This window comes from Pongo abelii, chromosome 1, assembly GCF_028885655.2.
Source record: "Pongo abelii isolate AG06213 chromosome 1, NHGRI_mPonAbe1-v2.0_pri, whole genome shotgun sequence".
Classification (NCBI taxonomy): Eukaryota; Metazoa; Chordata; class Mammalia; order Primates; family Hominidae; genus Pongo; species Pongo abelii.
The window spans coordinates 84518544-84545928 of record NC_071985.2 but is presented as its reverse complement, the minus strand read 5'-3'; the positions used below and the strand labels follow the sequence as shown (position 1 = coordinate 84545928).

The 27385-nt window shown below is 43.4% G+C and overlaps 1 protein-coding gene across 2 annotated transcripts; it reads left to right on the top strand.

Moving 5' to 3' along the window:
• The first annotated feature begins 2116 nt into the window (after positions 1–2116).
• On the top strand, positions 2117–26534 carry MGST3 (microsomal glutathione S-transferase 3). Of its 2 annotated transcripts, none has more exons than XM_002809851.6 (6): positions 2117–2272; positions 20753–20876; positions 21957–22030; positions 22923–22980; positions 25192–25264; positions 26282–26534. In XM_002809851.6, the coding sequence occupies exons 2-6, from the start codon at positions 20760–20762 to the stop codon at positions 26416–26418; spliced, it is 459 nt and encodes a 152-aa protein (XP_002809897.2). In that variant the 5' UTR covers positions 2117–2272; positions 20753–20759; the 3' UTR covers positions 26419–26534. The 2 variants fall into 2 exon arrangements, with proteins under 2 accessions (XP_002809897.2, XP_063582773.1); XM_063726703.1 differs by lacking the exon at positions 2117–2272 and adding an exon at positions 6676–6766.
• The last annotated feature ends 851 nt before the right edge of the window (positions 26535–27385 follow it).

The following is a 27385-nucleotide window of genomic DNA, read 5'->3' as shown; positions in this document are numbered from 1 at the left end:
ACAAAAGGGCAGGACTTTGGTGTAGCACTTTGTCCTCACTTCACTTGAACTTCACAATAACTTTGTGAGAAAGGTCTTATTCCCCTTTAGAGAGATGGAAGAAAATGATATCCAATATCCAGTGTGGGAGAGGACTGTAACTCTCTTCCTGGAGTGCATCTTGTTGACAGAGATCAAAATCTAGAAATTCCTCTGCAAAGGAATTCAGTGAAAAAAAATCATAAGCACGTACACAGATTTATCTACAAGGTTGTACACTGCAACAGGAAAGAAGTGAAAGCAAGCTAACTCCAACAAGAGGATTGGTACATCCATGCTATGAAAAGACATGCACTGATTGCCAAATAATGTTGCAGCATGAACTGTTCAAGAAATGAAAAGCGTCCTACGTGAAAAAAAATACACTGAGTGCATGACAGGAGCTTTCTAGTCCACCACATACTTAGGTTCCCAGTTGCAAATCAATAAAGTGACATTCTGGTTTATGTATCAAAAAAAAAAAAGAAAAAGAAATGAAAAGCAAAAAAAAATGGTTTACATTTTATGAAATGAACAGAGCAGACCACAAAACAGAATATACAGTATGATTCCATTGTGTGCGTATGTAATTTTTTTGTGGGCTTTTCTGTATTTCCGAATATTCTAATATAAAGGAATACTGCTTTTGTAATAAGATTTTTAAAAGAAGTTCCTGAGTGATTAAGTACTTGTCTGTGGTCAGAGATAACTGGCAAAGGAGAGGCCACATTTTTTTTTGAGATTGCAGTCTCCAGTGTAAAATGAGGGTGCAAGGTGCATCCCCGCTCCTGATTTTTGAATCATCCCTTCCACCACCTTGGAATGACTTCTTACGTAGAACAGCTAGCAAGCGGAGAAACTTACCTCAGTAATGCAAAACTGTCTCCCTAACTTACTTCCTTTCAATGTTCAAGCAAATACAAAGCCCTCTCTACATCCAACATGACAGAAACCCTTCCTCTTGTATTTAAGAAGAAAGTATGAGAATGGTTGGAAATTGCTGAAACAGCAACAGTAAAGATTTAATGAGCTCTCAAAGTACTTCTAGATGTGCAAATATGACAACCCAATAAAAGGAAACACATACACAACCTAGAGCCTTCAAAAATCTAGATTTCTGCCTTTCCACACCTTAACTTGGAATCACTAGGGTGGGTTCCTAAGCACTCTCTCTTGAAGGTGAGGAATCCTCCAAAGAGGAGACGCTAGGAGAGCCCCAGGTGTGGCAATCTTCACAAGGATGAGGGATGTCCAGAGGAGAGGTGGCGGGAGGGCGCACTTAAGACGCGCGGAAACTGGAAACGTGCCTTCTGCAGTCAGCTCCTTCGGATTTTCCGGCATTTAGAAGCAAGTTCTACTCCTTCAGCCCGACTGTATCTGCAAGTCTCACCCAAGACCAAGACCCCCACCCTCACCCCTCCTCCACCTGGCCTCGAGCCCCGGCCCGGACGCTGGACCCGAGGGCGTAACGGGAGCACGTGTTCACATTAAAGGTCTGGGTCGCGAAGGCAGACTCCATGTGCCGCAGAAAAAACTCCACGGACAATCGGGAGACTCCTTTTAAAAAAACAAAACTCCAGAACCACGCGACTCAGCACGCAGGGGGCGTGGGTACGGCCCACTACGCGGGCAGGGCTCGGTGCCAGCTCTCGGCAAAACTAACAATATTTGCTAAGCCCTAAACAAAAAGGCCCTAACAGCGCTAAATCCATTCACTTCCGGAGTGTTGCAACCTGAGACACCGAGCTCCGCCCACACCCCAGCTACGCGCCTCAGCGACACATCGATTGGGGCGCGGCTACTTTCGCGCACGCGCCGTGCATGCCCGTGCTTCGCCCTTACAGCAGTGCCCCTAAAACCACTACGGTGGCTCTGCTGGGGACAAATTACTCACGTCCCAATGTTCTGCAAACCCAATCTGGGAGGTATGACCTGCCTGGGATAGTTTAGGAAGATGGCCACGAAGGCACCTGGGGGAGTAGATATATGTATTTGAGAATGGGAGGAGTAAATCGCTGGACGACCATGAGCAGGAAGAAAATTGAGCCTCCACCTCCCAACCAGTGGCGCGGAGTTGGCAACTTAGAGAGCGCGCGCCAGCGCCGGGAGCCCCGCCTTGGGGGCGTGGCCGCGCGCTGGTCGGCTGGGGCGGGGCCTGCTTCTGGTCCCACCTCGCCCCGCCCCAGGCGAGGGCGCCGCACCCACAAGGCGCTGCGCAGTTTTGTTCAGCACCAGCCGTTCGAAGGTGATCCAGGTGAGTGCTAGCACCTGCGGGCAGCCACGAGCACCGGGCCGCCCGGGGCCCTTCAGCCTTTGCGCAGGGCACACCCATATTTCAGCCTCTCCGAGCTGAATAGAGACCCGCTGTCTTAACCTCCCCCCACCCTTATCAGTAAATTAGAGATCTGAATTTCCACCCTCTCTGCTCTCCCCTTGCTTTGCATCTTCTCCCTAGTGGAGTGGGTTGGGAGCGTCTAAGCGAGGCCCGACCTATTTATGTGTAACTCAGGAAAATTCTCAAGGTCAACCCTTCCTCAATTCCTTCCTTTTCTCTCCTCCTCTCCCCGGGCTCTGCAGTCTGGGGGCCCCTTCTTTCTGCCTTCCGGAGACCACCCGACCTTGCCCTCTGCTGCTCCGGCGCAGAGGATGAGCGAGCGGGACACTGCAGGGGGAGTGGTTGTGCAGGCCTGATCAGTAACGCTGGTTTCAGAAGTGGCCTGTGAGCAATGCACCCGCTGCGGTGGGGATGTGTTGCTAGGGACGGTCGGGAGAGCCTCTGAGGGAATTGTGTTTGTTTTCCTCCTGCCTCTTAGAATCGTTTGTCCATTTGTACTGGGAAGGGGTTCATTTCCTACCGCTGACTTAGAGCAAGAGACGCCTCTGGGTGGGTGGGGGACTCTTCAGGTTCTTCCTTGGATTTCAGAAAATGCCCCCTCCTTATCTGGGGTGGCAGCACGCAGCCGCAGGGCTACAGTAGTGGGGCAGTTGCAGGGCGGTGGAAGGCGCTGGAGACTCCTTAGTGAGTCATTCCCTGAAGTTGTGGCTTCTGCTGATACTTTCCTTGAGAGTCACGAGTTTACAAGCTACATTGTAGCGTCGAAGGCAAGTGAGTGTGGAAGAGGAGGTAAAGGAAAAGCAGATATTAGGATGGGTAGAATTAGAGGCAGGGATTAGAACTTTAATTCCTTCACTGGGGACAGGAGGTGCCCTGGAGGGGAAGGCGCTTCCGGCTCTGCAGATATGTGCTATTGGGCCTAGGTGTGGTCCTGCGGAATTGCTGCAGATTTTAGATTGCTCGTGGGTAGGAGCTGCAGCCAGGGCTTCTCTTGGGAAATCTGTAGATCACCTGGAGCCTGCAGTTCTGGGAGGCACCCAAGGTTATTGGTCAGAGTTACAAGCTATATTTTATTTCAGTGAATTCAGAGAGCACACTGAGTCAGATCAAGAATGTTTATTCTCATAGGAGACGAATTTAAGGAGTTAAAACAAACATATAAAATAGAAACAAATACTTTCATCCCTGGGAAGACTTTCCGTTAAGCTTCCCTCCTGACACAATGTTACGGAAATAGAAAACTTTGTCAAGTGATTTTTTTTAACCAATGTTACTATATATGAATCGGCAGGGAGACTGTCGCCAACCATAGAAACTGCGCTACAGGGGCCTCCTTAGATTAAGGAACAAAACTGGAGAAGGGCAGCCTTCCCCTTTATTTAGATTTCTTCCCGTTGGCTTAGAGTTCTGAAAGGACACAATCCTGGAAGAGAACCTCCTCGCCTGGAGATTAGCACCGAGAAGGAACATACAGGAAAGAAAGGCTTTACCCACTATTCAGAGAAATACTAAAAAGCCCCGAAGCAGTCTGGAATGAGGTGGATGTCAAATCAATCTGTCAAAAGCAATTTAGTGCCTACTGCACATCTATCTGTATTTAAACATATTGTGCCCTATGTTTATACTTAAATCTTCTGAATCTATATTTAGAACACCATTACCGACCACAATTGACCATGAACCATTTAGCATTTTAAAGCAATATTTGTTTCGAAGAATATACTGCTACTGTTTTTGCAACTCAATTTATTAATGCTACTGTAAGCTTACCATCTTCCTGAACAAAAAATTTAGCAGTTAGCAGCAAGTAGATTATCGCTATGTAAAATAAAATTCCTGAGTTTCTTTCACTCGCTCTTACAGTACCTACCTACCTACCTGTCTCTGAGGAGAAACGCTGTAATTAGGCAACAGGAAAATTGTACTATCTTTCAAATGCATTTGCGAATGCCTTTAAGAATTTTATCCTTTAGAATCATAGATCTTGCTGTTACCTTCTGAGTTATTTCTAGAGTTGATCTGTTCATTAACTGGAACTTGCGTTCTACGATTTAGTTGCCTTATTCCACCCTTCTTTTTTTTTATTTTTTTAAAGCAAAAATTAATTTATTTTTTTATTCCACCCTTTAAAAATAAGTGATATTTTATTTTATAAATAAATAAGCAAGCAATGTGAGCGGTTGTACCACAGCTTCATTCTAAGTGTAGACAGGCATGAAAAGGTCGAACCCCTGTTTCAGGCAAAAGCCAGCAGCCTAGGTGGTTCCTTCCTTTGGGGTGGTTGGTACCCTAACGGGCATTCAGCAGCTGCTACAAATTAACTACAGTCTGCCTGCATTTCTTGTAATAGAAAATTACCAAGTGGTGTCAATGTGACTCATTCGAGATTTTTTTTTTCCCTTCTGGAAGTCATAGCTTAGTTTCTCAATGACTCTTGGTTCCTATGTAATGCCAGTTAAAGGACAGCTATATGACATGATATATAAATGAAGTGCCAGTTTCTGTGTTACTTTGCTCGTTGCAAACCTATATGCCTGAAAGATGGGAGGAAGTTTTTTCCTTCTCATAATCTCTACTTCTTTTGTCATACTGCAGTGCTGACACTCATTAAAAAGAAAATGTTCCTTGTTTGGACCTTTCCCAAAGTTTTTTTTTTTCTTCTTCTTCCAATTTGAAACATCTCAGGCTTTAGTCACTGGCAAAATTGAAGCTAATTGTTTGCTCTCTCTTCTTGTTAATGTGTTTTGTACTCAGGAGAGGGTCTGGGGACATAGAAATGTTTCAAAAGATGTCAGGTGTGGTCAAACTTGCTTTTCAACCTCATTGAGAGACAATATAGCAAAAGGCTGAGAGCACAAACTGACGCCAGACTGCTTGGGGGTGTGGGGATCTGGCTGTGCTATGTGATCACTGTGTGACCTTGGGCAGGTCACTTAACCTTTCTGGTACTGAGTTTCTTCATCTGCAAAATGGGAGTAATATCATAGGGGTGCTGTGAGGATCTAAATGAGTTAATACTGATGAACTAACTGCTTAGAACAAGGTTTGCCCCGTACTAAATACTGTGCATGGTGGTAATAAGTAATAATAATTGATTTCTCCTACTTTTCTTCCTCTAGTCTATATCACTACCCTTCAGATACACTGGACTCTTTTCTCTCCTTCATACAAGTCAAGCCTTTTTCTGTCTCCAAGTCTCTGCTCTTGCTGTTTTCTTTACCTGTGTTCTCTCTCACATATCACTTTATGCTCTTCAGATCCTTTATCACAATGTTACCCTCATGTTTTATGGTATGGCCCTCCCGTGTTTTTATCTTCCCTGACTACATGCTCACTCGTGCTCTCTCTGGATCGTGCGCTCTCTCTCTCTCCCTCCCTCGGTCCCTCCCATTCTCAACTATGTATTCTAGAGAGTCAGGACCTTCCTTCTCAGTCTTGATCATTCTCATAGTAGCCCTGCCCCTTGAGTGGTACATGGCATTTAATAAAGGATGAATAAGGGAAGGAATCATTCTGAGAAAATACTGAAGATGATAGCTATGGACTTGAGGCAAGCATCCCATTTAGGTAAAATGCTTTGTCCTACATTGAATTTATCATATCAGCTTCATTTAATGCATTATGAGATGTTGTCTTTATTTTTCCTTCTGTATCCCATGGCTTCTCTCCATTCCCTTCCCCCTCCGCCCCGCCCTCTGAGGTTGTTGCCTGCAGACCATGGGAAATATCCAGTGGGCTGTCCCTGGGATCACATCTCTTGGGAAGCTCAGCTCCAAAGGGTCTAGCAAAGCCCAGGGCTTCTAGGTTAGGTATCTCCCATAGAACCTTCTGTGTCAAGAATTTGGGAAAGTTTGTCCTCACACCTGCAGGGGAACCTGGGATTTATTCTGTCTTGTTATAAATCTAGTATTCTTAGATTCCTGAAGAACTGAATTACCAGTTTTTTCTCAGAGGAGATTTCAGTTCCATCAAGCATGTGTGTTTAGTGCCTTATTACCCAGAAGGCACACTCCAGAGAAGAAGAAAGCAGGTAATTTGCTTATTTGGCTTTAACAGAGTTTCAACAGAGTTCGTGTGAGTGCAAGCTTGTGCTCTATAACCAAGAACCATTCACTGGAACTTGAGCATCCTGCTGATCTTCCCTCCCCCACTCCCAGCCAGTGCAGCCATGTATTAAGCAATTGTTTTCAGTACCAACAGTTTACCAAAGTGTTGGAATAAAAACATCTGAAACTTGAATATTTTATATGGCCAAACTATGGCTATTTAACTATACAGTTGAATATATTTGGATTATAACATATTTATCTCTTAAAGGGACAGATCTTCCATCCTCCTAACATATAGTTAGCTTCCACTCTCCAAATATTCCACCAGCAACATTGATGAATATTGAAGACTATGGACTATGAGGTACTGTGAAAGACCCACTCTAGGACCTGCTTGCTGCTATTTGCCTTACTTGAACCAGTAATCAAGTGCTGGATAAATAATATGATTTCTATTCAACTTTTTGTTTTTAGCCCTTAGGGAACAATCTACTGAATATGCAATGCAATTGTAGGGGAATAGTTACTTTTCATCACCTAGGTTTCTATTCCTTCTTTTAAGTGCAATTTAAATCTGGCTGTCATGTGAAGGTTTGGCACTCAAACAGACTTTAGCATCTGTTTAATGTAGAAGTGGACTGGAACTAGCATTCTGAAAATATAGTCTGAACCCAAAGAAATCCCGTGACTCCCCTTTTCTGTCCTATCATAGAAACAGATAATTACATTTTTAAAGTTTTTGTGTGTGGGTGTGTGTGTTGTCATTTTGAGGTGGGGTTTCGCCATGTTGCCCAGGCTAGTCTCAAACTCCTAGGCTAAAGCAGTCGTCCCACCTCAGCCTCCCAAGTAGCTGGGATTACAGGCGTGCACTACTGCACCCAGCTTAAGTTTTACTTTGTTTCTAATAGATATGTAATATTGGACATATTTATGAGATACAGTGTGATGTTTTAGTACGTATATACATTGTGTAATGAGCAAGAGGATTGCGTTTATGGGCCAGGCACGGTGGCTCATGCCTGTAATCCCAGCACTTTGGGAAGCAAAGGTGGGTGGATCACCTGAGGTCAGGAGTTCGAGACCAGTCTGATCAACATGGTAAAAACCCATCTCTACTAAAAATACAAAAATTAACCAGGGTGTGGTAGCACACACCTGTAGTCCCAGCTACTTAGGAGGCTGAGGCAGAAGAATCACTTGAACCTGGGAGGCAGAGGTTGCAGTGAGCTGAGATGGCACCACTGCACTCCACCCTGGCAACAGAGTGAGACTCCGTCTCAAAAAAAAAAAAGAATTGTTTTTATGTTCTTTCCCTCTAGGCTCTTTAATTTCTCCATTGAGCATTGTGTGAGCTCCACTGAGCATTGTATGGAGGGTCAGCTGCCCTGGCTGGAGATGGTTTTGAGGCTTGTTCCTTCGTGGAAACATCTGGATGCAGAAGTTAGGCTGGACAACTATCCAGGGGAGCTTTAAGTGAGCCAAGTGGACCCTCAGCACCACCTCAGAGTGTTCCAAGCTACCGTCTGGTGTTTGGAACTCAGGGAAGTCCATTTGGTATGATCAGACTAGCCCTTTATGTGACTGTCCTTGTGTGTTACTCTCATTAAAATGTTGATTTTTGCCATGTAAGGAAGATTGGAATAGCACAGGCAGCCAAATAAGGATTTTAATGAAACATTGGAGAATGGCTTCAAGTTAATCTGTGAATGCTTTGTCATTGTCCCATCCCTGGATACATTAAAAAGAAAAAAAAGAGCAGTTGAGAAATTGCAGTACAATTTGAGGAGAGCAATATCATACACAGAAGTAGGGACTACTATTGTCAAAGCTGGATTTTATTTATTTGGGAGCAAAGAGAGAGAGCTGAAAGACATAATCTTCTCTCCCTTAAGAATCTCATTGTCATTTAGTAAAATAAAAGGTAGTGTCACTTCATGGCTCAGAAGTGGTAAATTATTTGAGGCAAGTACCCAAATCCATAAAGCCTGCCTTTTGCTCTGTTTGTGGAATGCTGATTGTGTGCTGGGGAATTTCTGATGCGCAGCCAAGAGGAACTTGGAAAGTAGTGAAGGAGAACTACCCCAGGAGTGTTCTACTGGATGTAGTTCAGGAAGCTTTCTGGGTAAGCCTTGTAACCAAAGGAGCCTTGCCCCAGTAAGATACGGCAAATGGTGGCAGAAGCAAGAATTAGAGGAAGGGTTGAGCAATGTTTTGGTATTAGAATAGCTGTGTTCCCGGGAAACTCTCGATAAAATTTCTAGAGGTAAGTACCTTAGCCAGATGTCATAATGAACCCCTGTGTTGCTAACTCAAATGCTGGAATGGAGCATGTGTTTTAGGAGTTAGACCAACACTGCCTCATCTTAAGCCCAAGTCTGATCACTCCTAAACTGAAACTTTGAAAATGTGTGTGTTGTAGCTTACTTAAAACCCACTGGGTGTCTGCTGACTCTGGCTACACTGAAAAGTTTTTGCTATTCTACCACCATTGGACGTCGGAGCCCTGCTGCTTACCAGGGCATATTAGTTTCCTAATCTACCCCTGAAAACCTACCACGGCCCGGGGCTTTTCTGCTACCCCCGACGTCCTATACCCTGCTTGCTTCAAAATACTATTCCTAGTTTTCTTCCCCTAACTTGATAATGTCCTCCAAAACAATCATGTTTGGCGAGTAATATACTGATAAATGTAAAAGTTACAAATAGAAGTGCTGCTGTGTTTTTAAAACATGATAGGGCCAGGAGCAGTGGTTCATGCCTCTTATCCCAGCACTTTGGGAGGCTGAGAGAGGCAAATTGCTTGAGCTCAGGAGTTCGAGACCAGCCTGGCCAACATAGTGAAACCCCGTCTGTACTAAAGATACAAAAAAATTATCTGGGCATGGTGGCACACACCTGTAATCTCAGCTACTTTGAGGCAGGAGGATTGCTTGAGTCCAGAGGTCAAGCCTGCAGTGAGCCCTGATTGTGCCACTTCCACTCCAGCCTGGAGGACAGAGGGGGACCCTGTCTCAAAACAAAAACAAAACAAAAACCCAGCCAGGTACAGTGGCTCACACCTGTAATCCCAGCACTTTGGGAGGCCAAGGAGGGTGGATCACTTGAGGTCAGGGGTTCAAGACCAGCCTGGCCAGCATGGCGAAACCCCATCTCTACTAAAATACAAAAATTAGCTCGGCGTGGTGGTGCATGTCTGTAATCTCAGCTACTTAGGAGGCTGAGGCAGGAGAATCACTTGAACCCGGGAGGTGGAGGTTGCAGTGAGCCAAGATCGTGCCACTGCACTCTAGCCTGTGGGACAAAGAGAGACTCCGTCTCAAAAAAAAAAAAAAAAAAACCCACATTCTAGAAATAATTAGGTTTCTAAAGTATTCTTAAAAGGGGCATCCGTGGAAACCAGCCACTAATAACATATTTAAAGGAGAGAGACTGAATGCCTCCCCCCTAAGATGAGGAACGAGGCAAGGATGTCGGCACTTGCCACTGGTATTCAACATTGCATTGCCCCTAACCAGGACAATCAATCAAGAAAAAAAAAATAAAAGACATCCACATTGGAAAGGAAGAAGTAAAACTGTCTCTCTTTGCAGATGGTATGATCGTATATGTAAAGTATTCCAACGATCGTGGATCTGTCTCTCCCTCCCCTACGCTCTTGGGCCCTGTCTCTGTTTCTGTCCTGGAGTAGAAGCCTATGGTGCAGCAGGATTCAATTGCCTTCAATTGAACGTTGCAGAGGGCTTTCCCCTCAGTGCTTCCCGTACTGGGGGAAGAGGTGATTTAACTTCTGAGTAAGGGACAAACCCAGCAGTGTGTTAGTAGCAAAAAGCATGGACACTGGCATCAGTCTGCCTGCCTGCATTCAGACCCCAGCTGTGCACTCACCAGCTGTGGGACCTTAGGCAAATTGTTGAATTTCTCTTTGCTTCTGTTTCCTCATCCATAGAATGGGAATAATAATAATAACTATCATATGGGATTGTTGTAAGGATGGAAAGTGCTAAAATATCTAAACTCTATTACAGTGCCTGCCGTAAAAGAAGCACTCTAGGCCTGGCGCGGTGGCCCATGCTTGTAATCCCAGCACTTTGGGAGGCTGAGGCAGGTGGACTGCTTGAGGTCAGGAGTTCGAGACCAGCCTGGCCAACATGACGAAACCCCATCTCTACTAAAAATACAAAAATTAGCTGGGTGTAGTGACATGTACCTGTGATCCCAGCTACTCCTGAGGTTGAGGCATGAGAATTGCTTGAACCCAGGAGGCAGAGGCTGCAGTGAGCTGAGATAGCACCCCTACACTCCAGCCTTGGTGACAGAGCAAGACCCTGTCTCAAAACAAAACAAAACAAAAGAAGCACTCTATGGGTACCAGGTCTTATAGTTAGATATTATATATGTAGTAGTGATATTTTCAGTTTTGCTGTTTCTGCCAGATGGGATGAAAAATTCCATGAGAAGTTGGTTGGAAGTCCTACTGATTCATTAAATAGGCCTTTCATTTGAAGTCATGTTTCTAATCGTTCAGAAGTTGAGGTATGCCTGATCCATGGTATTAGAAGGGATGATCCCAGAGAGGTCATTCTGTAGCATAAAGAGCTACTTTTGAAGGATGGAGAACCTAGAACTCTGACTCATTCGACTATGGGAAAATCTGATCTGGTGAGTGACCATAACCATGAAGTGAGATCTGGGCACCCAATGGTGGTCACAGGGTAGAGACTCTGAAGATACTGAGCTGGCTTACACACTTGTTTTGTTGTCTCAAACCTCCGTCAAAGCTGAAGGAAGAAGTCAGTCTTCTGCTGGGCATGCTGTTAGTGTGTAATTGTGCAAAGCTTAGCTGGAGCTTGCTCTTCACAACAGCCTCTGATCTCATCAGCCCCATTCTGTTCTCAGGGGTGGTACAGAAGGAGCACCTCAGGAGCCTCCAAAGATGGTAGTAGAATATAGACCACCAAGACAAGACTGTGACTGTGGTTTTGAATCAGATAGAATCACCACCTCCTGCAAATTTTGTTTTTGCTCAGAACAGTGGTTCTTAAAATGTGGTCCTTGACCAACATCATCAGCATCACCTAGGAACTAGTGAGGTATGAAAATACTCAGGCCCCACCTAACATGACTGAACCAGAAACTCTGGGACTGAGGTATGTTTTAACAAACTCTCCAGGTGATTTTAATGCCACCAAAGTTTGAGAACCACTGATCTAGGGTATAGAGCAGCAGCACTCTATTGAGTTTCTGTCTTCATGCAAGTTGCTGTAAAAAATATAAGCAAGGAGACATGCTCTCTGTCCTCAAAGAGCACATAGTCCATCTAGAGAGGTATACTATATTCATTGTCACACAGAGTAGGCCTTCCCAGCCGGGATCCTGATGCAACAGCCCTGCCCAGTCTCTATGCCATTGCCGTGTGTCTTCCCCAGAAGAGTTCCCATTCTTGGCCAGGTGCCTGTAATCCTAACACTCTGGGAGGCTGAGGCAGGTGGATCACCTGAGGTCAGGAGTTCGAGACCAGCCTGGCCTATGTGGCGAAACCCCGTCTCTACTAAAAATACAAAAATTAGTCTGGCGTGGTAGTGGGCACCTATAATCCCTGCTACTCGGGAGGCTGAGGAAGGAGAATCACTTGAACCCAGGGGGCGGAGGTTGCAGTGAGCCTAGATCGTGCCACTTCACTCCAGCCTGGGGGTAAGAGCAAAACTTTGTCTCAAAACAAAAAAAGAGTTCCCACTCTCTGAAGCTGTTTTTTGTTTGCATGTTTGTTGTCAGTCTCCTGTCATCATTCGAAGGTCAGGGCGTTGAGGGCAGGACTCTTTCTTGTTCACTGCTGCATCCCCACCCCTCAGCAGTTCCTGGCATAGACAGCAAGTGCTTTATATGTTCTGGTTGAATAAATGAATTAAGTGTTCTTTGATTCATTATGCTGTCTATGGTAGGAAACTCTATTTTGCAATCTAATTAGACCAGCCTTTTGCCAAATTTGAATTATTTTAAACAAAATCAGAACTAATGTGTAAGAGCATACAACTGATTTGTAGAAAAACCAGTATTTCCTCATTTAGGAACTGTTACATATGTGGACAGACGTGTACACTTACCAGTATTTATTTCTTCATATTTGGACCAACATTTATTGTTTATACCAGGTACATATCTAGTTTATCTAATTTAATTCTTCAAACCACACTGTGATATAAGTGGGTAGTATTTTCCCTGTTTTGTAGAGAAATTAGAAACATCCTAAAGCTTGCAGAGGCGATGTATGAATACAGGTCTGTCTGACTCCTCGATTCCTGCTATCTCTACTCTTGTAGATTTCCCACAGGAAAAGATGAATCATAAAACAGTATTGAAGTCCACTAGGAGTAAAAACATTTAGGATCTCTACCCTTAAATAAGTGACAAAAACTTTCTAATTAAAAAAATAGATAATTCAAATTTCTTTTAAACCTTTAATGTTCTCTTGACTGATCTATTTTGACTTAAGACTGCCAACAAACAGTTAACTAGGAGCGGCTACCTCTGCAATTGCTAATAAGGAAAGTAAGAATAGAAACTCTTTCATCCTATTTCTGTCTTTCCCTACCCATTTATTTTGTTTTTGTTTTATTGTGTTATACCTAGTTTGTGATTATTGCTAGGAAGAGAAAAATCTGGAATTGGGTACTTGTTTACTTATTTGCCTGTGTCCCCTGCTAGAAAATGAGTGTCATAAAGAACCAACCTCTGGCTGTTCCCTGTTCGTCTCCAGCACTAGCCCAGTGAGTGGCACATAGTGGGCACTCAGTAAGCCTGAATAAGTAAATGAATGCACGGTCACCCCCATGCAGTGCTGAGCAGTGTCTGGCTGCAGCAAGGGTTTGAATGACTGCAGCTTCCGGATGTCCATAGTCAGTGCTAAAATCCTGCTTCCTTCTGGCTGCTTCTGCCTTTCACATGATAGTATATATTTTAACATGGCTGGCTGCTGAGAGTTCAGAAAAGGAAGAGGATATATGTGGTTCTAAGCTTTGCTATTTTAAAATGGCAGTTATAAATTCTAAAATGTATATTCATTATCATTTAGCCAAACATCCCCGTTGAGTCAGGTCAAGGACAGTTAACCAAACATTAACATATGTAACGTAACATAATATATAACATTTACTGAGTCCTTCCTATGTCAGGCATCATGATGAATGTTTATAGACAGTATGTCCATCTAATCCTCTCAACAACCTTTCAAGGTTATATTATTATCTCCATTTAACAAGTGAGGAAACTGAGGCTGCTGAAAGGTGTTGAGTAATATTCCCAAGGACACTGAACTAGGAAATATGAGAACCAGGTTCTGAATGCAGACAATTTGATTCCAAAACTGTATTCTACTGCAAAGCTGTCTCGTGAACTGCACTTAGCAGATAAGTGGTGGAACTCAAGCCAGAAGTCAGGTCTGATCTTTCGGTTCCATGATTCCATACTGCCTGTTCCTCTGTCTTCTCAATGAATAATTATTGTCAAGCCACTCTTACATAATTTTTTTAAATATTTATTTGCTCATTTTGGAAATTACAGAAAATTACAAAGAAAAATCTATAATCTAGCCATCTAGAAATAACTATGCTTATGATTTTAATACTTTCTTAATTTTTTTCTATTATTAAGAAAACCAAGATTATTCTACATATACTTTTATTTTCTTTTTTCCCCACTTAACCTGCTGTATATTGAGCCTGTTTTAACCTCTTTAATATTTGTACACACCATTTTTAACAGTTGTATAATGTTCTATTTAACAGGTATATTATTTATTTAACTGGCCCTCTATTATTGGACATATGTAGTATTTCTGGTTTTGCCATCATAAATATTGCTGAAGTAAATATCTTTGAACCAAATTTGTTTGCATTTCTGATTGTTACCTCAGGATAGATTTCTAGTAGGATTAATGAGCCAAAGAATATTAATATTAAAAAGAATATTACTGGCCAGGTGCTGTGGCTCATGCCTGTATTCCCAGCATTTTGGGAGGCTGAGATGGGAGGACCACTAGAGCCCAGGAGTTCGAGACCAGCCTAAGAAACATAGGAAGATCCTATCTCTTAAAAAAAAAAAAGAAAAAATATATATAGGCTGGGTGTGATGGCTCACACCTGTAATCCCAGCACTTTGAGAGGCTGAGGCAGCCGTATCACTTGAGGCCAGCAGTTTGAGACCAGCCTGGCCAACATGGCAGAACCCCTATCTCTACTAAAAAATAAAAAAATTAGCCAGGTGTGGTGGTGGGTGCCTGTGATCCCAGCTATTTGGGAGGATGAGGCATAAGAATTGATTGAATCTGGGAGGCAGAGGTTGCAGTTAGCTGAGATTGCGCCACTACAGTCCAGCCTGGGCGACAGAGCGAGACTGTCTCAAAATAAATAAAATTAAAAAATTTTAAAAATACAGAAATTAGCTGGGCATGTCAGTGTGTGCCTGCAGCCCCAACTACTTGGGAGGCTGAGTTGGGAGGATCACCTGAGCCCAGAAGATCAAGGCTGCAGTGAGCTGTGATAGCACCACCATACTCCAGCCTTGGCAACAGAGACCCTGTCTTAAAAAAAAAAATTACCTATTGCCAGGCTGTCCTCTAGATGGTTCTATCTTATACTTCCCTCAACAATGTAGAAGAGGGAAAACTAGGTACTTTTAACTACAGTTATGTGTTCACTCATGATGGAGATATGTTCTGAGAAATGCGTTAGGTGATTTTGTCATTGTGGGAATATCGTACAGTGTACTTACACAAACCTAGACAGTATAACCTACTACACACCCAGGCTATATAGTCTAGCCTATTGCTTCTAGGCTGCAAACATGTACAGCATGTTACTGTACTGAATATCATAGGTAATTGTAACATAGTGGTATGTATTTGTGTGTCTAAACATATCTAAAAACTTAGAAAAGATCCAGTAACAATATGGTATAAAAGACGAAAAATGGTACACCTGTAGAAGGCACTTACCATGAATGGAGCCTGCAGGACTGGAAGTTGCTCTGGATGAGTCAGTGAGTGAGTGGTGAGTGTGAAGGCCTAGGGCATTTCTGTACACTGCTGCAGACCTTATGTACACTGTATACTTAGGCTACACTACATTCATTTTTTAATATTTTTTTCTTCAATAATAAGTTAAACCTTAGCTTACTGAAGCTTTTTTACTATAATTTTTAAACTTTTGAATCTTTTGTGACAATACTTAGCTTAAAACACAAATACATTGTAACTGCATAAAAATTGTTTCTTTGTTTTTTGTTTTGTTTTGTTTTTTTCTTGAGACAGAGTCTCACTGGGTCTCCCATACTGGAGTGCAGTGGTGCAATCTCGGCTCACTGCAACCTCCACCTCCTGGATTCAAGCAGTTCTCCTGCCTCAGCCTCCCAAGTAGCTGGGATTACAGGCACTCACCACCTCGCCCAGCTAATTTTTTTATGTTTTTAGTAGAGACGGGGTTTCACTGTGTTGGCCAGGCTGGTTTTAAACTCCTGACCTCAAGTGATCTGCTCGCCCTGGCCTCCCAAAGTGCTAGGATTACAGGTGTGAGCCACCATGCCCGGCCAAAAATTGTTTCTTCATATCTTTATTCTATAAGATTTTTTTCTATGTTTTAAATACTTTTTTTATTTTTAAAGAAGTAACACCATTCAGTTCGGAACACCTGTACTGACTTTGAGCTGATGGCCTTTGTCTGTAGGTTTCTAACTGGAAGTGAAATGTTTTCTATTTTTAAAACTTTCTTTTTATTTCATAGTTACTTTTTAAGCTTTTTTGTTAAAAATTAAGATACAAACACACACCTTAGCCTAGGCCTATACAGGGTCAGGATCATCAGTATCCGTCTTCTGCCTCCACATCTTGCCCCAGTGGAAGGTCACATAGACACACCTGCCATGTGTGGAGCTGTCCTCTCCTATGGTAACAAGGCCTTCTGGAATACCTCAGGGAGGACCTGTTTGCACCTGTTTCACAGTTAACATTTTTTTTTTTTAAAGTAGAAGGAATACACTATAATGCTAAAAAGTATAGTGTAGTAACTACATAAACCAGTAACTGTCATTTATGATCATTATCAAGTGTTATGTGCTGTACATAATTATACATGCTATAGTTTTATATGACTGGCAGCGCAGTAGGTTTGTTTACACCAGCATCACCGCAAACACGTGGATGATACAGTGTACTACGATGTTACAATGGCACAGTGGCTGTGATGTCACTAAGCAATAGGAATGTTTCAGCTCCATTACAGTCTTATGGGGCCATTGTTAAATATGCAGTCCATCACTGAAACGCATGGCTGCATGTGGTAGAAGGTTTCAATTCATAAATATTAATTTATACTGCTGGTTTATGACTAATCCAGGAAACTGCATAATGATTAACAAATACTACGATATAACCAAGTGAATTGCAAAGTCATCTACACCTGTATTGAAGTTCAGCTCAGAAAGGACTGTTGGACTGTGTATCTAGCACTATGTAGAAGAGAAAGTCAAGGGCAAAGTTCCCACTCTCAAGAACTTTATCTTGTCGGGTCCATGAAAGGGTTTCTGGTGACACAGAGCAGGTATATAATCAGCAAAATGTGGTGTGCAGTTCAAATGAGTGCTCATGCCAGAGACTGGTTGGGTGCCAGCTATCAGTTCTTCCACCCTGTCCCTGGAAGCTATCTGCCACCTCTGGGGCTGGCACAACCCAGGGTGTGGCTGTGGCTGCCTAGGGTGTGGCCACTGTGAACTGAGCTGCATCCCCTTCCTGGTGCACACCCACACACACAAAAGCCACTCTCTAAGGAGTGGGAATATCTATCTCTTCGCCTTGGAATCTTCAGAAAATAATGATTTAGCAAATGATAGTTTTTTTGAATGTTGATTTAATTAAGCGGATTCTTTCTTTGAAAGAGAAGATTTAACGATTTTTCACTCCATATTGCATTTATGTTTTCAGCAACTATGACAAGAGTTTTTCTCTGTGTTCTGAATTCCTCTTTCTTAAGATTTCTCTTTCTGGATTAGTCATAAACCAGTCTTTCTTAAATACATTCAGTTTCTTCCCTGGTCTCAATAGATATTGAGGTAAGAAACGGAAACTTGAATTGATTAGATGCATACTTTATACTAGACACTGTGCCAGATGATAGAGATTATCTCAGGTGTGTGTTCAGGGGAGGGGGTGCGTGGTGGTGGTCATTCTGAAAGACACCTAGAGTTGCAGCTCAAATCATTTATTCCTTAAATATCTATGAGCGTGCACACTGTGCTTGACATGGAAGATGCCAGACAAACGTGGTCCTGCTCTGTTTTGAGTGAAGGTTGTTATGGTGTATAAAGCAGGACACTTCACTTGGTAGGAGTGCAAGGAGGTGTCAGGGAGGGCTGTTCTGCTGCCCTTCTCGCAGGCAGCTTTACAGGCATTGCTCCTGCACCTATGCAGATGTGTCCATGGCTCGTGCGGGGGACCCTCAGGGAGAACAGTCACGCTGCTGCCCCAGGCACTTGCACTGTCCCTATGACTGAGTATGCATCCTCTGCAAACCATTGCTGTAGTGTCAGATTCTGGGTACCCTTACTGTGAATTCACTGCCTTTCCAAGGTCCTAACTGTTCCTGGCTCTGCTTGTCCTCATCCAGATTCATAACGCCCTACATACCTTAACAAAGTGTGAGGAGAGTAACTTTCACTATAGGGTGCAAATGCCCATCAGGTTTAACCTCACAGATTGCATTTATACTTTAAAGAGGAGCTCAGTAGTAAATATTAATTTGTAATTATAGATTCTAACTGTAGATTGTAGAGCAGTTGCTTTGCTGTGACAGAGACATCTATGCAAGAGGCACTTCTCTATCTTGCCACCTACCTACCCTAGCCTCTTAAAATTAAGAAAAATAGAAGTCAGTGACTAAGCCACCAAATTTGAATGTGTTGCCTGGGCTAGCTGGAGTGTTTTGGGGGAGAATTCTAAAACCTGCTCTGGTCTTAGCTCTGCCCTCATTTACTGAGCCTCTATTTCCTTTTCTATAAAGTAGAGCTAATAGGAGTTTTGTGAAGAGTAAAAGTGAGCTGAAAAGTGCTGGGCTGACACAAGGTAGCCCTGCACGTAGCCAGGGAGCCCAGCATCCTGTCCAAAGATTAGAGTCTGAAAGCTGACTCTATTGATTTGCAAACTTTAACCTAAAGCAAATATGCTTAATTTTATTGTCCTTACATTTATTGCTTCTGAGAGACACCTTTTTTTTTTTTTTAAGGCAAGGTCTTGCTCTGTTGCCCCAGGCTGCAGTGAGGTGGTGCAATCATAGCTCACTGCAGCCTCAGCCTCCGGGGCTCGGGTGATCCTCCCACCTCAGCCTCCTGAGTAGACATGAGAGTCTCCCTGTGTGGCCCAGGTTGCCTGGCCTCAAGTGTTCCTTCCACCTTGGCCTCCCAAATTGTTGGGATTATAGGTGTGAGCCACCATGCCCAGGTGGCAGCTTTATTTTAAATGACCTGTTTGCCCCAAATGTGTTGAATTTAAGGATAGGCTGGAGGTTCAGTCATTTTTATTTATTTTCAAAGAGGTGTTCTGAATTCACACTGTTTTTCTTTTGATAACTACTGTGGCTTCCTCCTCATGCTGACTTTCTACACTTGGGAAGAGAATGTGGGCAAGGAAGCTTGGAGGGAAGCCAGAGACTCCTTGCTCTCTGCAGCTGCACAGACAGGCCAGGATCTGCTGACCTGTGGAGCCAGCCTGCTGCAGTGTGTGCCCCTCAGCCCTTGGAGGAGCAGTGGGCATGCCTCAGAGAGCAGCTCAGAGTGAAGACTGTAGAAGGGGAAAACTGATGAGAATTATTGTGAACCATGGTGGGGAGGAGGAGTTTTAAGAAGTTAGGCCTGTTAGGCTGGGTGCGGTGGCTCACACCTGTAATCCCAGCACTTTGGGAGGCCGAGGTGGATGGATCATCTGAGCTCAGGAGTTTGAGAATAGCCCGGCCAACATGGCAAAACCTCGTTTCTACTAAAAATGCAAAAATTAGCTGGGTGTGGTGGTGCGCATCTGTAATCCCAGCTACTCAGGACGCTGAGGCAGGAGAATCACTTGAACCTGGGAGATGGAGGTTGCAGTGAGCTGAGATCGTGCCACTGCACTCCAGCCCGGGCGACAAGAGTGAAACTCCATCTCAAAAAAAAAAAAGGAGTTAGGCCTATTTTGCTGTGCTAAGAGAAACTTACTTTCAATGAACTGAGCTGCGTGCCTACCCCAAATTCTGTTTTAAGGAAGATGCTCTGACCACAGTGTCAGTTTGGCTCTAAATTTTCAAGTGATACTGAAAGGGAATATTGGAACCAGATGAATCTGAATGGGAATCCCAGGTCTGTCACTGTCTGTTTTAGACCTTGGAAACATTACTTAACCTCTTTTGAAAATAAGGATTTACCATTTTGTTGGTTGGTTTGTTAGGATGATTAGATACATTCCAGAGCAGGGTAACCCTCCTAGGTTAAAAGCAGGGATTGAAGCCAGGCAGTTACCAGGGATGGAAATTTTAAAGCTGACGGCAGAACACACACTGGAGCTGCTGGCTAGTGGAAGCCTTTGAAGTGATGATTTGATGGGCAATCTGAGTTCCTCAGGAGCTGCCCAAAGCCTCATAGGCTCAGGAGCCATGCTCTGCTTTCAGAGTACTCAACCTGGGCCTTCCCCTACCTGTGTGAGATGTCTGCTGCTGCACCTGCACGTGCCCCAGGATCGAAGGGAGGCCTTAGGGTCCTGCCCTCACAGTGTCCCCCATGCCTGAAGGCAAAAAACTTGGAATCACTATGCATATACTATTTTGGATGCTCACTTTCTTGCTTTCTCACTTTCTTGCTTTCTCTCTCTCTCTCTCCCCTCCCTCCCCACTCCCTCTCTCTCCCTCTCCATCCCTCTCCCCACCATGCCCTGCTCCTCTCACTCCCTCCCTCTCCCTCCCTATGTAATGTATACTTTAGCATTTTACCATGTTAAATATTTTTTCAATAATGTGATTTTTGTTGGCTGTATTATTCTACAGCAATGACTACTGCAGTGGTGTAGGTAAATCTCATAATGTTGATCAGAATCTCCCAGGCACAAAAGGGAAAAAAAGATACATGATTGTATACTTTTCTGTGTATAGACTGCATAGTTGAGTAATTTTTAAATTATATGGTACTGTCTTTGATGACTTCTCAGAAACATCAGATTGATTCATACTTTTTTTGGTCTCTATTTACGCATTTGCCAGTAATAAAGCATCTTGCTCCCTAAGGCTTCACACCATGAAATAGCCACAGTGCTGGGGGCTGTCCCAACGTGTTCTTTCTTCCACAGACTCAAGATGGCTGTCCTCTCTAAGGAATATGGTTTTGTGCTTCTAACTGGTGCTGCCAGCTTTATAATGGTGGCCCACCTAGCCATCAATGTTTCCAAGGCCCGTAAGAAGTACAAAGTGGAGGTAAGTGGGAACACAAGCTGGTGCCCTTGTAGGCTTGTCTGGGGGCCACAGGCTTAGCCAAGAACTTGTTTTCAGCCATGGAGGGAGAGGCAAGGAGCTAGTTGTGAAAAGTGGAAGTTTCAGGACTGTATTAGCGATTCTGCTTCTTCCTGGTGGGAAAGAGGCAAGAAATACGGGGCACTGCTAGGGAGTAGTTTCCATCTTGTTTGACTTTGTCTCTTCTGTAGAAAGACCACATATGCTGGGATTCCAATAGTATACTTTTGGCTGGAGCTATTTGCTAGGAAGAGAGTTACTGTATTTTCCACAGAGGGTTAAATAGCAACATTGTTTCATGGTGTGCCACTTTAAAAATGATGTCTTATGGTGATTTTCCTGTTTTCCAAGTAGAAAAGAGGTATGTGGTGTTGAGATTAGCCTGGACTTAGACATAGGAAGGTGGTCTATTAAACACTTCCTTTAGTTTTAGGTGATCTAGAAGGGATAATTACTAAAGTTGTCCCTGGTGAGCAGTTTTAAATGTCTGTTACTGTTTAGCAACTTAATAATTAAACTCCCTTACTAGAGCTTCTTTTAAGTTTTTGTATTTAGTTTCTTCTTTTTTTTCCCTTCCAATGGACACTTCCATTAAGATTCTCACACACTCAATTTCTGTTCTTCTATTAAGGGAAATCTTAAAAGGATGTGGTATTTGATGACTCTTAGGAAGGCTCTATTTCCCTATGGTATCTTTGTAATGCATCTGAAATCCACCATTGATGCTTAACATCAATGAAAAGCACTGAGTTTGGCACAAAGCTGCCTCTTTCCCTTGTGCAACTACAGCGCAGACATACATTCTCATTCCTGGATGTTTAATAGTAGCATTCAGTGTTGAAACATTGTCTCAATTGAGAACCTTGTCACCATAAATATTTAAGCAGAAATTGAATGGTCATCTATCAAGGGTGTGAAAGAAGATACTTTGGAATATATTGTTTTTAAGGTTCATTTTAACTTTCAACACTGAATGCTACTCTTGACCATCTGATCAGTATGTGCTTTGTTGTGATCTGATCAGTATGTGCTTTGTTGTGACAGTATCCTACCATGTACAGCACGGACCCTGAAAATGGGCACATCTTCAACTGCATTCAGCGAGCCCACCAGAACACGTGAGTGTCGGCCCTGCCGGGCACCAAAGACATCTGCAGAGTGGGTGTTTTCTGTCTAACACCTCAGCCCTTAGTGCGCTGTATTTGCTGAGTCACAGTGATGGTGACCATCATGGGCACCTCATTAAAAGTATTCAAAAATTATGTATGTGAACACATGGACTATTAAGCAAACTTGAGAGTGGCTGGAATGGTGGGATTTCGGGATATTCTTTTCAAAAATGTCTTCATGGTTGCATTACCTACTACAGTTTTGCAGCATGACCCATCTAAACTGATGTTGACCCTCCCAGGCCTAGGGAGTGAAGAGGTTTTGAATGCTCTAAGGAAACCCACTCTGACTCACCAGGACCTTCCACTTCCATTTGTTAGATGCGAGGTCCTTTTACTCTTCATGTTCCAAGTGACCTCTAATCCCATGCAGAGCAAAGGAGGGTGGATGTTAGTGACCAGGTCTTCTCCCTGCAGTCAATGTTTATTTTTACCCCCAAGCTTCTAACTTGGCAAGGAAGATGTAAAGATTCATAGTGCTGGCCGGGTGAGGTGGGCTCACACCTGTAATCTCAGCACTTTGGGAGGCCGAGGTGGGTGGATCACTTGAGGTCAGGAGTTGGAGACCAGCTTGGCCAACATGGCGAAACCCCGTCTCTACAAAACTTAGCCAGGCATGGTGGCACGCACCTGTAATCCCGGCTACTCAGGAAGCTGAGGCACGAGAATCACTTGAATCCAGGAGGCAGAGGTTGCAGTGAGCCGAGATCGCACCACTGCACTCCAGCCTGGGTGACAGAGACACTCTGTCTCAAAAAAAAAAAAAAAACAAAGATTCATAATACTACACAGACATACTTAAAAAGGGCACTTTTTAAAAGTTTCTTTCTGTCAATTCCAGGTTGGAAGTGTATCCTCCCTTCTTATTTTTTCTAGCTGTTGGAGGTGTTTACCACCCGGTAAGTTTTCCAGGAGGTGTTCATCTATTTGGATGTAGTTCACTGAGCTATTGTCAGGGACAGAAGAAGGAAATAAACATTTAATGAATATCTTCAGTGTCTAGGCACTTCTATTTAAAAGGATTTTATTCAATTATTTCTTACAGAGTTCTTTAAAGTAGATGGGATTTTCCTCATATTCTACAGATAAGGAATAAGGTCAAATAGCTACAGAGTAGAAGGATTAGAATTTGAACCCAGGTGTGTCTGGTTCTAAGTTTCATGTCTATAAGAGTTCGTTTGTTGTATTAATTCATTCACACAACAAACTTTCACTCACTGCCTGGGGTAAAGCAGTGATCAAAGCAAACAAAGAGCCCTGGTTTCATAGAGCTTTTGCCTTTTTGTTGTGGGGGGTGGGGTGGCCACAGAGAAGAAGCAACCTAAGTAAATTACATCATGTATTAGGAGGTGGTGAGTGCAGAGAAGAAAACAAAGCGGGGAAGGTGGAAAGGGGATGTGGAGTGGGATAATTTTGAATAGGGTGGTCAGGGAGGGGGGCTTTGCTGAGATGATAGTTAAGCAAGTATAAAAGGAGGTGAGGGAGCAGGTGCTGCACAAGTCTCCCCAACCTCCAGCCAGAAGACAAGCAAGGCCTGAGGCAGGCACCTGTCTGGTTTGTTTGGTGAGCAGTGAGAAACCAGTGCAGCCAGGAGAGGGGCAGCAACAGAGGGCAGAGGGGTGATGAGGCAGGTCACCAGGGCCTTGCAGGCCTTTGCAGTGTAGCTAGCCCTGTGGGATGGAGATTTAGTCTGCACTTAAACATATCTAAATAAAGCAAGTTTATCGGCCTCTAATTAATTGCCATTTGGGTCTTGTCTTAGACAAAAGTGTTCCCCTTTTCTGAGGACAGATTATCTCCTGAAATCGAGTTCTGACCAGAGTGGTGTCCCTTCAGACTTCTGGTTCTAAGCCTTTCCTAACCATCTGGTCCATACCCGAATGCCTTGTACTTTTGTTAAAAAGCTGCCAGAATGGCATATCTACTGCTCATGACCTTGAAGGCCTGCATTTTTTCCAAAGAAACATCTACTGCTCTTGTATCTCTTAGAAAAGGTATCTTTCTGGTGCGTCTAAAGATCCCCATTCCTAGCAAGTGACTAGACTAGCTGATCTGAATAGCCCAGTTCTCTAGATTAGGCCTCATTTGGTGTCCCCACTCCATCCCCATTCCTATCCCACATCCCTGGATCCCATTCCTTATGGGTAGTTCTGAAAAATAAGAGCTAGTTTGGGGACAAGCACCTAACAATTGTTCCTAGGTTGCCAGTCATTAGGCAACATTATAGTAAAGAAGGGCCTGGCAGAGACTAGAGCTGCTATATGGTGACTTGAGGGACTGGCGTTATTTTCATTTGTTTCACCCTCCTGTTGATATTTAATGTTACCCAAAATCAAACAAACAAAAACCCTGATGCAGTAACCTTATCCCTACCAGTAGCACTGCTGAGTGGGAAAGACACTGGGGAAGGCGGCCTTCTCACACACTCTCTTCTGTGTTCTCTCCTTGCTTATTTTAACCAAGGAAGTCACCCCAGCATGACAGCCAAAGGGATGGATTTTTCATCTGTTTTTATTCTCTCTTCTCAAGGGCATTGGGAACAGGGAGACTTTTCCCTTGAAGACCATGTATTCTGGGAGAAGCTCTCCCCCTCTTTCTAGTGGAGCTACACCCCTAGTGTAGCCTGCAGAACCACCTGAGCCCAGCCCTGCCAGTGACTGACTTTACATAGAACAGCAGCTGAGTCTTCAGTCAATCTCATGCTCAGAGGCCCATTTGAGAAAACGGCATTTCCCCTAGTCCTGACTTTGGGGCAGTTCTCTTTTCTGGCCTGCCCTGAGACTGCCTGGCCCACAGGTCCTTCTCTTGCTCTAACACAAGTTCCCCAAGATGCCCAGGGCAAGTGGGGGGATTCCTTCTATCCCACCTGTCTAGGAGAAGGCCAATACTCATCTCCCAGGTCCACAAGCCAAGCCATTCATAGAAGAATCACAGATATTTTATTTTCCTGACTGAAACTAACTTAATTCTACCTAATTTGGGTGGGGAGTAGTTGGCCAAATCATAAAATGATTAACTTTTTGCTAACATATTGTGTAATCAACCCTAGGTGTTAAAAAAGGTTTGCTTGTTTCTTTCATGCAAATACTAATGTTTCCCTTTTTTCTTAGCGTATAGCTTCTGGCCTGGGCTTGGCCTGGATTGTTGGACGAGTTCTTTATGCTTATGGCTATTACACGGGAGGTTAGTATATATTGACATTTGCCAAGGAAACAACTTTAAAATTTTAAATCCTATGCTGGCCAGGCACAGTGGCTTACACCTGTAATCCCAGCACTTTGGGATTCCAAGGCAGGCAGATTGCTTGAGCTCAGGAGTTGGATACCAGCCTGGGCAACATGGTGAAACCCTGTCTCTACAAAAAAATACAAAAATTAGCCGGATGTGGTGGTGCACACCTGTAGTCCCAGCTACTTGGGAGGCTGAGGCGGGAGGATTGCTTCAGCTCAGAAGTTTCAGGCTGCTGTGAGCCATGATTACACTACTACACTCCAGCCTGGGAGACAGAGCAAGATCCTATCTCAAAAAAAAAAAAAATCTTATGCTACTATATTTTTCTTCTTGGGAATTTGAGAAAAGGGGAAGTCACTTGATATTTAGGTGAAAGGTCTGTTTTCTTTTTATTAATCTTTCAATTGTAACGAAACTTATTTTTATTGAGCATTTTCTATGTGCCAACCACTACTCTAAGAACTTTGCATATGTTATTTAACCTTACAACAATTGTGTAATACAGATATTATTGCATTTTACAAATTAGGAAACTGGGACTCAGCATGATTAAAGCTGTAGGTCACAGAGCTACTAAGCATAAACTAGTAAACTAGGAATCAAACCCATGCAGTCCGACTCCAGAGCCTCACCATTACTATACTTGCTCTATCTGAGTAAGGAGGAGGAAAAGCCATTTTTGGCTGTACTTCTTTGAAACAGAGGGAACTCCTTCCAAAGGTCCTAGAGCAAAGTTGCTGTAATTATTATCCCATAATTTTCTAAGATCCAGGCAATACTACTGTGGCACATTACTTGGCATGTGGTATCTGACTTACCAATAGCTTCAGGCTAAAGAGTTAGTTAACCTCCTAAGGCCAGTTTGTCTAATGTACAACCTCAGATGCCATGATAGAATGGCTTGCAAATGTTGAAAGCATCATAATTCTTGAGCACTCCTGGTAACTTCTGTTCTTTCTTCTTTTTCAGAACCCAGCAAACGTAGTCGAGGAGCCCTGGGGTCCATCGCCCTCCTGGGCTTGGTGGGCACAACTGTGTGCTCTGCTTTCCAGCATCTTGGTTGGGTTAAAAGTGGCTTGGGCAGTGGATCCAAATGCTGCCATTAAAGAATTATAGGGGTTTAAAAACTCTCATTCATTTTAAATGATTTACCTTTATTTCCAGTTACATTTTTTTTCTAAATATAATAAAAACTTACCTGGCATCAGCCTCATACCTAAAACTCCTGACTCTTACCCCTCATTTCCGTTTGAGTCTGTATCTGAAATCAGTAGCCTAGTCCTACTAGATGAGAAAGGAGCCACAAGTGTTGCGCCCTCTCCTCACCCTTCCAGCAGATGCTTCTCTAGTATGTGAGGTTGAGAAAAAGTCTGATTGTGGTGATGTATGTATAGTCATGCCACAGTGATGAAAAATTAAAGAAAAACCTTTTAGCTCTCAGGATATGCTATTATCACTTGCTACAGATACTTAGGATAACAGTAAAGATCTTTTTTAAAAAATCTCAGCTGCGCACAGTGGCTCACTCCTGTAATCCCAGCACTTTGAAAGGGGGCCAAGGCCAAAGGAACGCTTGAGCCCAAAAGTTCAAGACCAGCCTAGGCAACACAGCAAAACCCCATCTCTACAAAAAAAAAAAATACAACAGTTAGCCAGGCATGATGGCACGTGTCTGTAGTCCCAGCTACTTGGGAGGCTAAGGTGGGAGGATCACTTGAGCCCAGGTTGTCAAGGCTGCAGTGAGTTATGATCACACTGCTGCACTCCAGAGTGGGTGACAGGGCAAGACCCTGTCTCAAATAAATAAAAATTGTTTCTATTAAAGATTGTTTTTGTTGCTTAAAAACTGAAGCAATAGACTAAATGTAAGATGAAACTTAACAGAGATGAATGTAACTTTCTACGTTTAGAAACAAAGATCTGACTGCCTAGGTACAAATGAGGAAGACTTAGAAGTTTTCAGTTGGTTTAGAGAACACTGCCAAGTTGGCAGAATAAGATAGTTACTCCAAAACACTGATGTGGCCATAAACTACCTTAATAGGAAATATAGTGTCTAGACCTGCGCTGCCC

Excerpts from the sequence above, each read along its gene's own strand:
- MGST3 (XM_063726703.1), top strand. Across the intron at positions 20,877-21,956 it reads GTAAGAAGTACAAAGTGGAG|TATCCTACCATGTACAGCAC; the intron begins GTAAGTGGGAAC and ends TTGTTGTGACAG. Across the intron at positions 25,265-26,281 it reads TTATGGCTATTACACGGGAG|AACCCAGCAAACGTAGTCGA; the intron begins GTTAGTATATAT and ends CTTCTTTTTCAG.